The sequence below is a fragment of the Coregonus lavaretus genome (genome assembly GCF_964263955.1).
Source record: "Coregonus lavaretus genome assembly, contig: HAP1_SCAFFOLD_2012, whole genome shotgun sequence".
NCBI classification, from domain to species: Eukaryota; Metazoa; Chordata; class Actinopteri; order Salmoniformes; family Salmonidae; genus Coregonus; species Coregonus lavaretus.
In genome coordinates, this window is record NW_028158600.1 from 31176 (window position 1) to 47564 (window position 16389).

Here is a 16389-nt window from a genome sequence, read left to right on the forward strand (position 1 = left end):
AGCAATCTGAATTTGAATTTGAATTTGACTGAGAGAGAGAGCGAGAGACTGCGAGAGACTGAGAGAGATAGAGAGAGACTGAGAGTACCCTGTTCTGAAAATATGAATCACAGAGATCATCAGCTTTCATATTTTCTATTTTTCGTTTATCTATTTTGTCACTTTGTCCCATTTTTATTCCAAAATCTCCTCAATTACCACTTTTTTCTCTCTCTCTATCTCTCTCTCTTTCTCTCTCTCTCTCTCAATTCAATTTCAATTTAAGGGCTTTATTGGCATGGGAAACATATGTTAACATTGCCAAAGCAAGTGAAGTAGATAGTAAACAAAAGTGAAATAAACAATAAATATTAACAGTAAACATTACACTCAGAAGTTCCAAAAGAATAAAGACATTTCAAATGTCATATAATGTATATATACAGTGTTGTAACAATGTGCAAATAGTTAAAGTACAAATGGGAAAATAAATAAACATAAATATGGGTTGTATTTACAATGGTGTTTGTTCTTCACTGGTTGTCTCTAATATGGTCAAACATTTGACAGGAGGTTAGGAAGTGCAGCTCAGTTTCCACCTCATTTTGTGGGCAGTGTGCACTTAGCCTGTCTTCTCTTGAGAGCCAGGTCTGCCTACAGTGGCCTTTCTCAATAGCAAGGCTATGCTCACTGAGTCTGTACATAGTCAAAGCTTTCCTAAAGTTTGGGTCAGTCACAGTGGTCAGGTATTCTGCCACTGTGTACTCTCTGTTTAGGGCCAAATAGCATTCTAGTTTGCTCTGTTTTTTTGTTAATTCTTTCCAATGTGTCAAGTAATTCTCTTTTTGTTTTCTCATGATTTGGTCACTCAATCTCTCTCTCTCTCTCGCACGCACGCACGCACGCACGCACGCACACACACCAATCATGTACGCATGTCCTCCTTCAGAGCTTGACGTTCCTCCAACACTCTTAACGCCTGCCAGCACGCCCACACCTCCCACACAGTCATTTAAAAACCCACTCAAGTCCAAGGGAATTCACCACAATGAGTCAACAGCTGTGTTTTAGACCAGGGTCTATTCACTGAGAAAAGTTTTCGGTCTACCTTTGAAATGTCTATTCAAACACCTCATAGCACCCAGCCACACATACTCCCACGGTTTCTTTCTTGTGTGGCTGTAAGGTGTTGCTCTTCATGCCACAGAGCAGAGAGAGAGTCAACTGAAAGGGTAGTATTAGAACATCAGCACTGAGTCGGGGCGGCTGTGTTTGTGTTTGTGTCCTGCTGCTGTCAGCGAGCTAGCTCTCCCTCTTTTTCTCCAGAGTGAATAGAAGTTCCATTACGCACGCAGCCGCCCGTCTTCTTTTCATGGCAGCTGAACGCCCTCTCTCTCTCTCTCTCTCTCTCTCTCTCTCTCTCTCTCTCTCTCCATGAGTGACACAGGGCAGCATGACATCTACCAATCGTACAGAGGAGCATGCCAGTGAATTGTGCGTATGTGTGTCTGTTCCTTTTATGGTCCTTTGCACCCCCATTGTGTTCGTTACCAGTAAGTCTCTCTGCTTGTGTCACGAACTACATCCGTGTCACCCCATTAACAGTAACAACCCCCTACTTCTCTCCACAGATCTGACCTCTCACCCCTGACCTCTGACCCAGTGCCCCCTGCTGGTTCGGGTCACCTTTGACCCTACCGTGATGAGCGTGTGCGGCAGGAAGGCCCTGGCGTTGCTGAGCAGCGTGTTTGCGGTGAGCGGGCTGGGGCTTCTGGGAGTTGCGGTCTCTACAGACTACTGGCTGTACCTGGAGGAGGGGGTCATCCTGCCCCTCAACCAGACCACTGACATCAGGACCTCCCTGCACTCTGGACTTTGGAGAGTCTGCTTCCTGGCAGGTCAGTACCATCTCCAGATGATCCTGGATCAGACCAATTCAGACCAATTCTAGCTGTACACTCTTAGAAAAAAGGGTTCCAAAAGGGTTCTTCAGCTGTCCCCATAGGAGAACCCTTTTTGGTTCCAGGTAGAACCCTTTTTGGTTCCAAGTATAACTATTTTGGGTTCCATTTAGAACCCTCTATGGAAAGGGTTCTACATGGAACTCAAAAGGGTCTACCTGGAACCAAAAAGGGTTCTTCAAAGGGTTCTCCTATGGGGACAGCCGAAGAACCCTTTTAGAGTGTAACCATTAGATCTGACCCTGTGTCAGTGGTAAGGGACACATTTGCTCCTCTTTGTTTCTCACTGTCTGGTGGTTGTTAGGAATGAGAAGAAGAATGATTAAATAGCAATGTTGAAGCTCTAAAGATTCTTAACACCCCCTAGAGTCGTTGTCCGCGCCCCCACATAAATCTAATTAGCATAATAAAACAATCCTCGTAAAAATATGTCAGTTTAAGCTATTGGATGTGTCTCAATCTGCCGATGTCATACTTCCGCATCTGCGGTGAAAGGTGACAGAGCTAGAGCGGTGTTTGTCAGACCATGAGAAATCCAGAAAACCGGTCTTCTCACAAGAGAAGCGTCTGAACGGTTTGGCCTACAACGGTTTGACCTACAGTTTGACCTAAATATTATGACCCCTCTATGGAACGATGAGACTCTAATGGACACGATGGTGTTCTCCGTTTTGTCTACGACCCCCACAAGCGTCTTGGGACTTGTCTAAAGTCGGTAAAGCCGATCTGTCAACTTCTGTCTGTAGCGTCAAAACAGTTTGGTCTACACACTAATATGACCCCTCTCACGAACACGTACATGTCGGGTGTTTTGCTCTAGGACACCCACCGGCCTCACAAGACTCATCTGAAGGTCCCCCGGTACCAGTTGAAAAAATGAATATGGAGACTTTTTAGTGCCAAAAATAAGGGATTAAATACATGTAAAAAATATATATATAATAAAAACATGTTTTCTGATCTTCCTTATATCTCTCAGATATAGGACAGACACTTCAGAACAAACTTCCTTTTTTTGGGACTATCTGTTGTTCCATGTAAGAATATGTTATTCAATGCGTTTGTATGGGCTAATAGCAGTAAGGCCAAACATTTGTTTTCATTTATTTTATTTTTTTAAACATTCCATATAGCTTAGTAGAACACATCTCCTTCGCATCGAGTTGATCAGGGTGTTGATTGTGGCCTGTGGAATGTTGTCCCATTCCTCTTCAATGGCTGTGCGAAGTTGCTGGATATTGGCAGGAACTGGAACACGCTGTCATACATGTCGATCCAGAGCATCCCAAACATGCTCAATGGGTGACATGTCTGGTGAATATGCAGACCAATGAAGAACTGGGACATTTTCAGCTTCCAGGAATTGTGTACAGATCCTTGCGACATGGGGTCGTGCATTATCATGCTGAAACATGAGGTGATGTCGGCGGATGAATGGAACGACAATGGGCCTCAGGATCTCATCACGGTATCTCTGTGCATTCAAATTGACATCGATAAAATGCAATTGAGTGGCCTTTTATTGTCCCCAGCACAAGGTGCACCTGTGTAATCATCATGCTGTTTAATCAGCTTCTTGATATGCCACACCTGTCAGGTGGATGGATTATCTTGGCAAAGGACAAATGCTCACTAACAGGAATGTAAACACATTTGTGCAAAACCTTTGAGAGAAATAAGCTTTTTGTGCATATGGAACATTTCTGGGATCTTTTATTTCAGCTCATGAAACATGGGACCAACACTTAACATGTTGCGTTTATATTTTTGATCAGTGTATCTGCACTGGGAGGCAAACCGATGAAGAACACATACACCCTGACCCTATTAAGTGTAGTACTGATGAACAGAAAATTAGGATGATAATAATAAAGAAATAATGTTATTATAAACGTTGAACAATAAATGAAAGTCACAAAGTCCCACTCTATTCACCATTGCAGTGTGATTTATTCAATTAAGTAGTGTATGTGACTTTCATGTCATTTTCATTATTTCCCTCTATCCTAAGCATTTCGCTGCGCACATGCATGCATTCGAAAACTTGATAACCCACCAACGAATGCACACTCACAATGTGGCATACACACACTCACAAGGTACACATATACAGTATGGTTTACACACACAGCAGCCATACAATTGACTGGCATGCTCTTCTGTACGATTGGTAGATTATGTACAATGGGATAATGCTGCTAGATCTCTCAGACAGAGATACATTTCATGCTGCCCTGTGTCACTCATTGAGAGAGAGAGAGAGAGATGCTTTGGCAATGTAAACATATGTTTCCCATGCCAATAAAGCCCATTGAATAGAGAGAGAGAGTGATGTCTTTGTGAGAAAGGTTTATGAGTCAGTGTAATGTATTAATAAGTGTCTGTCTGAGCTCCTATCATATAGCTCAGTTCAGGTATGACTTTGACTTGGACTCTTGAGATGAATCAGGTGCTACTGATGTCAGAAAGCACTGCATTATTAGATCTGTGTGATCTGGGCAAATTCTGTCTCTAAATGTTATCTCACTGGCACCACCATATCACCAGGTAAAATTCTGAGTATGTGTAAATATACTTGGAGAATAAAGGTGATTCTGCAAGTTTCATATTTGATGTGTATCTTTTTGTAATTACAGGGCTCAACTGTAAAAGAGACCTTGGGCTCAGCATGACTCCCTGTCAAAATAAAGGTTGAATAAATAACCTCTCTATAACCTCTCTATAACCTCTTTATAACCTCTATAATCCCTCTTCTTCTCTTCCAGGTGAAGAGGCAGGTCGCTGTTTCACCATAGAGTACATCATGCCCATGAACTTACAGCTGACCTCTGAGTCCACAGTCAGTGTACTTAGTAAGTTATATTTCTCTCATTTTCCTTCTGTCTGTATCTGTCTTTGATGCTCTCTCTCTATCCCACTCTCTCTCTCGCTCTCTCTCTCTCTCTCTCCCTCTCGCTCTCTCTCTCCCCCTCTCTCTCTCTCTCAATCTTTATTCGCATGATTAGGTGGTTGCCACTGTTGCCAAAGCAATGTATATGAAGTTTTACATAATTGAACAATATGCTTAAGCAACAATTTTTTTTATTTTTTTATTTCACCTTTATTTAACCAGGTAAGCCAGTTGAGAACAAGTTCTCATTTACAACTGCGACCTGGCCAAGATAAAACAAAGCAGTGCGATAAAAACAACAACAACACAGAGATACATACAGTGAGTATTTGATCCCCTGCTGATTTTGTACTTTTGCCCACTGACAAAGACATGATCAGTCTATAATTTTAATGGTAGGTTTATTTGAACAGTGAGAGACAGAATAACAACAAAAAAATCCAGAAAAACGCATGTCAAAAATGTTATAAATTGATTTGCATTTTAATGAGGGAAATAAGTATTTGACCCCTCTGCAAAACATGACTTAGTACTTGGTGGCAAAACCCTTGTTGGCAATCAGAGGTCAGACGTTTCTTGTAGTTGGCCACCAGGTTTGCACACATCTCAGGAGGGATTTTGTTCCACTCCTCTTTGCAGATGTTCTCCAAGTCATTAAGGTTTCGAGGCTGACGTTTGGCAACTCAAACCTTCAGCTCCCTCCACGGATTTTCTATGGGATTAAGGTCTGGAGACTGGCTAGGCCACTCCAGGACCTTAATGTGCTTCTTCTTGAGCCACTCCTTTGATGCCTTGGCCGTGTGTTTTGGGTCATTGTCATGCTGGAATTACCCATCCACGACCCATTTTCAATGCCCTGGCTGAGGGAAGGAGGTTAACACTCAAGATTTGACGGTACATGGCCCCGTCCATCGTCCCTTTGATGCGGTGAAGTTGTCCTGTCCCCTTAGCAGAAAAACACCCCCAAAGCATAATGTTTCCACCTCCATGTTTGACGGTGGGGATGGTGTTCTTGGGGTCATAGGCAGCATTCCTCCTCCTCCAAACACGGCAAGTTGAGTTGATGCCAAAGAGCTCGATTTTGGTCTCATCTGACCACAACACTTTCATCCAGTTCTCCTCTGAATCATTCAGATGTTCATTGGCAAACTTCAGACGGCCCTGTATATGTGCTTTCTTGAGCAGGGGGAACTTGCGGGCGCTGCAGGATTTCAGTCCTTCACGGCGTAGTGTGTTACCAATTGTTTTCTTGGTGACTATGGTCCCAGCTGCCTTGAGATCATTGACAAGATCCTCCCGTGTAGTTCTGGGCTGATTCCTCACCGTTGTCATGATCATTGCAACTCCACGAGGTGAGATCTTGCATGGAGCCCCAGGCCGAGGGAGATTGACAGTTATTTTGTGTTTCTTCCATTTGCGAATATTCGCACCAACTGTTGTCACCTTCTCACCAAGCTGCTTGGTGATGATCTTGTAGCCCATTCCAGCCTTGTGTAGGTCTACAATCTTATCCCTGACATCCTTGGAGAGCTCTTTGGTCTTGGCCATGGTGGAGAGTTTGGAATCTGATTGATTGATTGCTTTTGTGGACAGGTGTCTTTTATACAGGTAACAAGCTGAGATTAGGAGCACTCCCTTTAAGAGTGTATTCCTAATTTCAGCTCGTTACCTGTATAAAAGACACCTGGGAGCCAGAAATCTTTCTGATTGAGAGGGGGTCAAATACTTATTTCCCTCATTAAAATGCAAATCAATTTATAACATTTTTAACATGCGTTTTTCTGGATATTTTTGTTGTTATTCTGTCTCTCACTGTTCAAATAAACCTACCATTAAAATTATAGACTGATCATTTCTTTGTCAGTGGGCAAACGTACAAAATCAGCAGGGGATCAAATACTTTTTTCCCTCACTGTATGGAATAAACAAAAACGTACAGTCAATAACACAATTGAAAATATTAAATCTATATACAGTGTGTGCAAATGTAGTAAGTTATGGAGGTAAGGCAATAAATAGGCCATAGTGCAAAATAATTACAATTTAGTATTAACACTGGAGTGATAGATGTGCAGAAGATGATGTGAAAATATAGATACTGGGGTGCAAATGAGCAAAATAAATAAATGTAAATAACAATATGGGGATGAGGTAGTTGGGTGGGCTAATTACAGATGGACTGTGTACAGGTACAGTGATCGGTAAGCTGCTCTGACAACTGATGCTTAAAGTTAATGAGGGAGATAAGTGTCTCCAGCTTCAGAGATTTTTGTAGTTCGTTCCAGTCATTTGCAGCAGAGAACTGGAAGGAATGGCAGCCAAAGAAGGTGTTGGCTTTGGGGATGACCAGTGAGATATACCTGCTGGAGCGCATACTATGGGTGGGTGTTGCTATGGTGACCAATGAGCTAAGATAAGGCGGGGATTTGCCTAGAAGTGATTTATAGATGACCTGGAGCCAGTGGGTTTGGCGACGAATATGTAGTGAGGGCAAGCCAACGAGAGCGTACAGGTCACAATGGTGGGTAGTATATGGGGCTTTGGTAACAAAACGGATGGCACTGTGATAGACTACATCCAATTTGCTGAGTTGAGTGTTGGAAGCTATTTTGTAAATGACATCGCCGAAGTCAAGGATCGGTAGGATAGTCAGTTTTACGAGGGCATGTTTAGCAGCATGAGTGACGGAGGCTTTGTTGCGAAACAGGAAGCTGATTCTAGATTTAACTTTGGATTGGAGATGCTTAATGTGAGTTTGGAAGGAGAGTTTACGGTCTAACCAGACACCTAGGTATTTGTAGTTGTCCACATATTCTAAGTCAGACCCGCCGAGAGTAGTGATTCTAGTCGGGCGGGCGGGTGCAAGCAGCGTTCGATTGAAGAGCATGCATTTAGTTTTACTAGCGTTTAAGAGCAGTTGGAGGCCACAGAAGTAGTGTTGTATGGCATTGAAGCTTTTTTGGAGGTTTGTTAACACAGTGTCCAATGAAGGGCCAGATGTATACAAAATGGTGTCGTCTGCGTATAGGTAGATCTGAGAGTCAACAGCAGCAAGAGCGACATCATTGATATACACAGAGAATAGAGTCAGCCCGAGAATTGAACCCTGTGGCACCCCCATAGAGACTGCCAGAGGTCCAAACAACAGGCCCTCCAATTTGACACATTGAACTCTATCTGAAAAGTAGTTGGTGAACCAGGCGAGGCAGTCAGTTGAGAAACCAAGGCTATTTAGTCTAACAATAAGAATGCGGTGATTGACAGAGTCAAAAGCATTGGCCAGGCCGATGAAGACGGCTGCACAGTACTGTCTTTTATCAATCGCGGTTATTATATCGTTTAGGACCTTGAGCGTGGCTGAGGTGCACCCATGACCAGCTCGGAAACCGGATTGCATAGCGGAGAAGGTACGGTGGGATTCGAAGTGGTCGGTGATCTGTTTGTTAACTTGGCCTTCAAATACTTTCGAAAGGCAGGGTAGGATGGATATAGGTCTGTAACAGTTTGGATCTAGAGTGTCACCCCATTTGAAGAGGGGGATGACCTTGGCAGCTTTCCAATCTCTGGGGATCTCAGACGATACGAAAGAGAGGTTGAACAGGCTAGTAATAGGGGTTGCGACAATTTCAGCATCTAATTTTAGAAAGAAAGGGTCCAGATTGTCTAGCCCAGCTGATTTGTAGGGTTCCAGATTTTGCAGCTCTTTCAGGACATCAGCTATCTGATTTTGGGTGAAGGAGAAGCGAGGGGGGCATGGGCAAGTTGCAGCGGAGGGTGCAGAGCTGGTGGCCGGGGTAGGCGTAGCCAGGTGGAAAGTATGGGCAGCCGTAGCAAAATGCTTATTGAAATTCTCGATTATCGTAGATTTATCGGGAGTGACAGTGTTTCCTAGCCTCAGTGCAGTGGGTAGCTGGGAGGAGGTGCTTTTATTCTCCATGGACTTTACAGTGTCCCAAAACTTTTTAGAGTTAGTGCTACAGGATGCACATTTCTGTTTGAAAAAGATAGCCTTTGCTTTCCTAACTGATTGTGTATATTGGTTCCTGACTTCCCTGAAAAGTTGCATATCGCGGGGGCTGTTCGATGCTAATGCAGTACGCCACAGGATGTTTTTGTGCTGGTCAAGGGCAGTCAAGTCTGGGGTGAACCAGGGACTATATCTGTTCTTAGTTCTGAATTTTTTGAATGGGGCATGCTTATTTAAGATGGAGAGGAAAGCACTTTTGAAGAACATCCAGTCATCCTCTACTGACGGAATGAGGTCAACATCCATTCAGGATACCCGGGCCAGGTGAATTAGAAAGGCCTGCTCGCTGAAGTGTTTTAGGGAGCGTTTGACAGTGATGAGGGGTGGTCGTTTGACCGCGGACCCATTACGGACGCAGGCAATGAAGCAGTGATCGCTGAGATCACCTCCACCTTTCCAGAAATAAGTCTCTCACTGTTGCCGCTTGCTACAGACCCCCCGCAGCCCCAAGTTGTGCCCTGGACACCATATGTGAATTGCTTGCCCCCCATCTATCCTCAGAGTTCGTACTGCTTGGTGACCTAAACTGGGATATGCTTAAATATATTTTGATTTGTTTAACACTTTTTTGGTTACTACCTGATTCCATGAGTGTTACTTCATAGTTTTGATGTCTTCACTATTATTCTACAATGTAAAAATGAAGAAAAACCCTTGAATGAGTAGGTGTGTCCAAACTTTTGAATGGTACTGTATATTAAAAATAATATTATTATTTTGAAAGGTAACCGCCGCACCTAAACTTTTATTTTGAAAGGAGACCGCCGCACCGCTTATATGTTGCTGACTTTACACAACGTTACCCTTACACACAGGCCTGCGTGCACTCAGTGTTGCCAATTTAGCGACGTTGTCGCTATATTTAGCAAGTTTTCAGACCCCTCTAGCGACACATTTTCAAAAAGGCGACTAGCAACAAATCTAGCGACTTTTTCTGGTGTTATTGGAGACTTTTGGAGACTCTGACGTCAAAGCACGTATCGTTCTTACTCTTCTCAACGAGCAGCGGGTGCTGCCATGGGTGGAGAGTCAGCCGACAACAAACTTAAAACCATACCCCTATCCAATGACACCATGAGGAGGAGAATCCAGGACATGTCTGAGGACATAACGCGCCAGACATCAGAGCGAATCAGTGCAAATGGCCATTACGCACTGCAGCTTGATGAATCCACAGATGTGGCTAACCATGCAATTCTAATGGTCTATGTCAGACACATCTGGGATAATAACTTTGAGGAGCAGTTCTTTTTTAGTGCTGATTTGCCCACCACCACCACTGCAGAGGCTGTCTTTAACACAATGGATATGTACTTGGGCTCCATGGGACCGGCCTGGGATGGTTGCGTCGGTGTGACCACTGATGGGGCAGCTGCCATGAAGGGAAAGCACTCCGGAGTAGTAAAGCGGATCCTGGAGAGAGCACCAAGAGCGACGTGGAACCACTGCTTCCTACACAGGGAGGCATTGGCAGCGAAGGACATGGTGCGTGAGCTCCACGCCATTCTCCAGGATGTGATCAAATGTGTCAACTATATAAAAAGAGTTCCACGAAAAGCAGGTGTTTCCAGGCCTTCTGGAGGGATATGGGGAGTGAGCACTAGCAGGTGCTTTATCATGCAGAGGTCCGCTGGATTTCCAGAGGTACATTGTTGGGTCACTTTTATGAGCTTCAAGCGGAGATTGCTGCGTTTCTTTCGGAAAACAAGTCACCTCTGGCTGAACATTTCGATTGTGAGGAATGGCTCGCGAAGGTTGCCTGAATTCGCTCAATGTGTCAAAGCACAACCTATTTGAACAGAGCAGGAACAAAGTGGATGCCTTCAAGATTAAGTTTACCATTTGGGCAAGTCATGTTTCAAACGGGAGGATTGACATGTTTCCCAATGCTGATTTCGAGATTCAGAATCTGATCAACAAAGCGCACAGCGACACACTGAAAAAACAAACAGTTAAACAGCATCTTGTTAAGCTGCAGGGAACGTTTTCAACTACTTCCCGGAGGAGAACAGGAGACAAAATGACTGGATACAGGACCCCTTTCGAGTGGAGATGGGAAGCATCACGTTGCCAAGCAACGAAGAGGATCAGCTGGTGGAGCTGTCATTTGATCGCGGACTGAGCATGCGCTTCCCGGAAACGTCACTGCCACAGTTCTGGTGCAGCGTAACGGGAGAGTATCCTACTCTCGCCTGTCATGCAATCAGAATCATGCTAACGTTCAGCATTACCTATCTGTGTGAAAGTGGCTTCGATGCTATGGCCGTGCTGAAAACTAAAAGCAGAAACAAACTGGACAGCCAGCATGACCTCCGAGTTGCCCTGTCAACCATCACCCCAGACTTCAATAAACATATCAAACTGAAGAAACACCCCCAGTTTTCCCACTGATAGGCCACACACATGCACGCACACACACCCACACACACACAATAAATAAACTGGTAAATGAGTTATTGTTCAGTATGTTCATTATTATTGTTAATTAATTCTGACATTCATATTAAATTTGATTGAACTGGTTAAAAACGTACACCTTTAAAAAAAAACTTTTCAAGGTTGTGAAACTATTCACATGGTAATTGGTGATTACGAGATCCTAATGATTGTTGTTTTTTCTATTTTAAACACTGGTATGTGTTACTGTTCATTAACATTATTGGACTGGTTTTTATGTCATGTTCTGAGTCTAATCATTTATTACACCCTACTCCTGAACTGGTCGCCTAATTAAATGGCTTATTCTCTTGAATTTATAATAAATGTTTTCTCAGTTAATATGGCTGTGTAATGACTTTCTTTAATACCATAATAGTAGCCCATTGAGACAGTCTATTTTGCCTGGCCAAGAAGGCAGCTGCAATACAACATTACAAAATGTAATCATCAACAGTCCATAATATTGGGTCGCGACTCAATTGTCTGTCAATTTTGGGTCCCCAGGCAAAACCAGCTGAGAACCATTGCTCTAAAGGGTCACTCCCTAGGTTGTGGTGTTTGCATAAGAAAGCGCGCGCGCTCTCTCTCTCTCTCTCTCTCGCGCTCTCTCTCTCTCGCTCTCTCTGTGCAAGTAGATGAAGCACTCTTTGTGTTTTACATTTACATTATTTAGCAGACGCTCTTATCCATAGCGACTTACAGTTAGTGCATACATTATTCTTTTTTTTTTTTCATACTGGCCCCCCGTGGGAATCGAACCCACAACCCTAGCGTTGCAAACGCCATGCTCTACCAACTGAGCTACCTCCCTGCCGGCCATTCCCTCCCCTACCCTGGACGACGCTGGGCCAATTGTGCGCAGCCCCATTGGTCTCCCGGTTGCAGCCGGCTACAGCAGAGCCTGTGTTCAGAGTGAGTGGGTGGTTATAATACTGAGAATGCACTCAGGACAAACAAGGACAAGTGACACCATTTATCAACATATGGCACCCTCTTCTGGTTACTTTGCTGAACAGTCTTTATACCTGAAAAGCTGAAGCTGAGAGAGTGAGCAGTGTAGCATAGAGAAGCTGTGTGTGCATTGGAAGAAATATTACTGAGGTTTTCTGAGTTCCTGTCAAATGCGGAAACAATATGTTTCAAGGAATGATAATGTCAGGCATGGCTTGTAACCAGCGTTCTAACGTGAAGAAATGGAAGAACAGACTGAATGCGAGAGATAATATATTCACTCTAAAATTGTGCTTCTTTATCATCAGTATTAAAGCTTTCACATCCCCAATTAAGGCTCTAATGCACTTTTATTGAACTTTGTTTTCCTCCTCCTAGAGTGTCTGAATGACTAGCTCTTTACTATTCAAGTCTCTTTCCAGTTGCCCTGAGCCCAGTCTGCCCATACACAACAAAGTGAGTCATCAGGACTCCCACTGTCTCTGTCTCTCCACCCTGCTGACTCCTCTCTAGTTCAGAATACTTATTAGGAAATAACTCTGAGGAGTCACACTGAGGGAAGTTTTACTTTCTCTAAAATCACAGCCTCATTAGGTTTTGGTTGATGCCTGTTGAAAGCTCTCTGGTAGATAGGAATATTGTTTGGACCCTCTATGTTCAGAGTTTGTGATAAAGTAGAGTATAAGAGTTTGTAGAAAAGCATAGTTATATGTGTCTGTGAAATTCTGTTTCTGTATAGTAATCACTGTCTTTCTCTATATTGCTGTTTTGGTCTTTTCTCTCTCTCTCTCTCTCGCTCTCTCTCTCTCTCTCAGAGATGATTCGTTCAGCCACTCCGTTTCCTCTGGTCAGTCTGTTCTTCATGTTCATCGGCTTTGTGCTCAACAACATCGGACACGTCCGACCTCATCGCACCATCCTGGCCTTTGTCTCTGGAATCTTCTTCATCCTCTCAGGTAATCTTCTCGTCTTCCATCTCTTCCTCATCCTCTTCACCTCCTTTTCTCTCTCCTCTTCTCCCTGCTTCTCCTCCTCCTTGTCTTCTGCTGACACTGCTTCAGCTACTGAATGTGACAATGTCTATCTCTCTAACACAATCACTGTCTGTCTGTCTGTCTGTCTGTCTGTCTGTCTGTCTGTCTGTCTGTCTGTCTGTCTGTCTGTCTGTCTGTCTGTCTGCCTGTCTGCCTGCCTGCCTGTCTGTCTGTCTGTCTGTCTGTCTGTCTGTCTGTCTGTCTGTCTGTCTGTCTGTCTCTGACTGATGTTCAGGCTTTGAAGGTTTGTTTAATCTCTCTCTCTCAGGTCTGGCTCTGGTGGTAGGTCTCGTGCTGTATATATCCAGTATTAATGATGAGATGTTGAACAGGACTAAGAGCAGTGAGTCCTACTTCAGCTACCGGTACGGCTGGTCCTTCGCCTTCGCTGCCATCTCCTTTCTGCTCACTGAGGTACAACATTTGTTGTAGAAAAAATCTACATAGTATGATAGTTCACTACCAATTTTATTTATTTATTGTCACATACACCGGATAGGTGAGGTGAAATGTGTTGTTTTACAGGGTCAGCCATAGTAGTACAGCACCCCTGGAGCAAATTAGGGTTAAGTGCCTTGCTCAAGAGCACATCGACTTTTCACCTTGTAGGCTCAGGTATTCAAACCAGCAACCTTTTGGTTACAGCCCAACGCGCTAAGTTATCTGTCGTCTGCTGGTGTGGTACCCTCTCTTCTGGGTCTTCTGGCTCTCTATACTACAGAGCGCAGTGTCCTCTAACCTTTATCGTCTGTCTGTCTGTCTGTCTGTCTGTCTGTCTGTCTGTGTCTCTGTCTCTGTCTCTCTCTCTCTCTCTAGAGTGCGGGTGTCATGTCCGTCTACCTGTTCATGAAGCGCTACACAGCCGAGGAAATGTACCAGCGCCACCACCCCGGCTTCTACCGGCCGCGCCTCAGTAACTGCTCTGACCACTCCGGTCAGTTCTTGCACCCGGAGACCTGGGCACGTGGACGCAGCCCCTCGGACATCTCCAGCGAAACCTCGCTCCAGATGAGCGCCAGCTACCCGGCCCTGCTCAAGTGCCCCGACTACGACCAGGTCTCCTCCTCGCCCTGCTGAAGGGGTCATCAGGTCAGGGCAGGTCGCCAGGGGTCAAGGGTGAGAGGTCATAGGTGATGTTGCTTTTAGATACTGATCTAAGGTCAGCTTTCTTTTTTCTTTGTTAAGTTATCTGGAATCTGGGGAGGGTTGCTGGGTGTGGATCGAACCATCCGCCTGCTTAGTTTACTGGGAGATCAGTCCCAATAGAGAGAGGCTTCCCTGTATGTCACTTTATTTTGTTGTTGTTCGTTCCCATTGTGATGCTGTGTCCTGGACCTTGTTTGAATACAGCAACCAACCATGATTGCTGCTGAGGCAACAGTTGATGCCGCTGTACCATATCTTACCTACAGATGGCAGCAAAGTGCAGAGTTTTTTCAGGAGTATTCACTTCTCACATATATTTTCTATTATATTAGGATACTGCCACTGCTTAATTAACTTGATGAGGACCAAACTAACATTTACACAAATGTTTGAATGGGAACAAAACATGTCACTATGTTAAAGTGGCAATTAGCGGTTGAAACAATAACAAAGTGATTTCCCCACCCCTGTTTCAGTAAAAAGCTGAGGGATGGGGCTGGAGAAATGGAACCACTCTCAAATTCATAGACAGAGCTATGGATGCAAGGACTGGCCATCCATGATATCAAAATTATAGTTACCATATTTTGAAGCTATATAGTGTTTGTTTACAAACATTGTCGTGAAACAAGCTTTTATTTTGGGTTCTGATGGGGTACGACAGTTGAACTAAGCACATGAGGCATTTGTAATATTATAACATCATATTCTTTAGAGGTTCAAAAATGGATGAAGCAACTGCAGATTGCACCTTTAAATGTGTATGTGTAATATGTTAAATTGTGTAGTTTGCTTCATGTTGGAGTTTTTTAATTGATGTGTCCCTGCTGACTCATGGATCTGCCAACATTACGTTTTCATGTTTACGGAATCTCCCCCCAAACAATGCCTTATTTATCTATAATGTAAAAATGAATTATTTTTAAGTTATTGGTATTCATTCTTAGACATATTTTTTATACATGCATATTTATAACTGTTGTACATTGTATGAATATAGCGAACTATTGTAAAACAAGTAAAATGTGTAGTTGTGGCTTAAATTGATTAATTCTGAGTGTAAGCTTCAGGCCTTCAGCATAGCAACTGTTGCATACAAACTGTACTGTACAATATCTGGAGAATATCTAAATGTGGGAAATAAATAGACTTTGTGAAATCTTTTTAATGACATTGCCTGTGTATGGACTGCAAAGATATTGATGTTTCATTTCATTCATTAACTCAGGCCGGTTTCGTGATACTGATGGTTTGAGAACTAACAGCAGGTTAGGAGAATTAACGGAGGTTAGGAATATGGTTAGGGTTTAGCTAAAATGCAATTGTCAACAACTGCTATCCCCAACGTGACATCTAGATGGCACTGTACTGGTAGCCGCAACCGTACAAACCATCAGTCTCGACAAACCATCAGTATCATAACACCGGTTAATGGATTGGATTGAAGTTTTGCTTCCATGTATTGTAATGTCACATCAATACACTGGGAGTCAGTGTTGCATCACTTACACTATAAAGCAGACAGAATCCCTTCAGGTCAGAAGGGTATAGAATCAGGAAGTAAACACCCGTCTGCCCACTAAGAACTCTGTCCCCCTCTTTCAAATGATCTATTTGCACGCCTTATCTAGGCACAGTGTATCTATTTATTGGCCAATTAAGGGGGGAACTCATATTACTCTGACCTTTTCTACATCTGTTTGCTGATCGATAAAGGGTTTCTCATAGACTTTAACCATCAGTAAAGGGTTTCTCGTACTGTAGACTTTTTACACCACTCCATATTGACCATCTGTCTCTAAACAGTTGGTTGGTTCCTGTTCAGGACATGTTTCTTTTTTTTCAGTTACATTTTCTTTTCCACTGCTTTTCCACCATATAATAAACAGGCAAATATTGTATCTAAAGACTATTTAAATAATTACTACCCATGACAGTTGGTACTTAAAAGATTAACATAAA

At 43.4% G+C, this 16389-nt stretch overlaps 1 protein-coding gene across 1 annotated transcript; it reads left to right on the plus strand.

Moving 5' to 3' along the window:
* Positions 1-1681: 1681 nt before the first annotated feature.
* LOC311123779 (voltage-dependent calcium channel gamma-5 subunit) lies at positions 1682-14358 on the plus strand (the record flags this gene model as incomplete). Its single annotated transcript, XM_084198011.1, has 5 exons — positions 1682-1877; positions 4706-4792; positions 13063-13203; positions 13550-13695; positions 14098-14358. The coding sequence occupies 5 exons, from the start codon at positions 1682-1684 to the stop codon at positions 14356-14358; spliced, it is 831 nt and encodes a 276-aa protein (XP_084054137.1).
* Positions 14359-16389: the final 2031 nt, after the last annotated feature.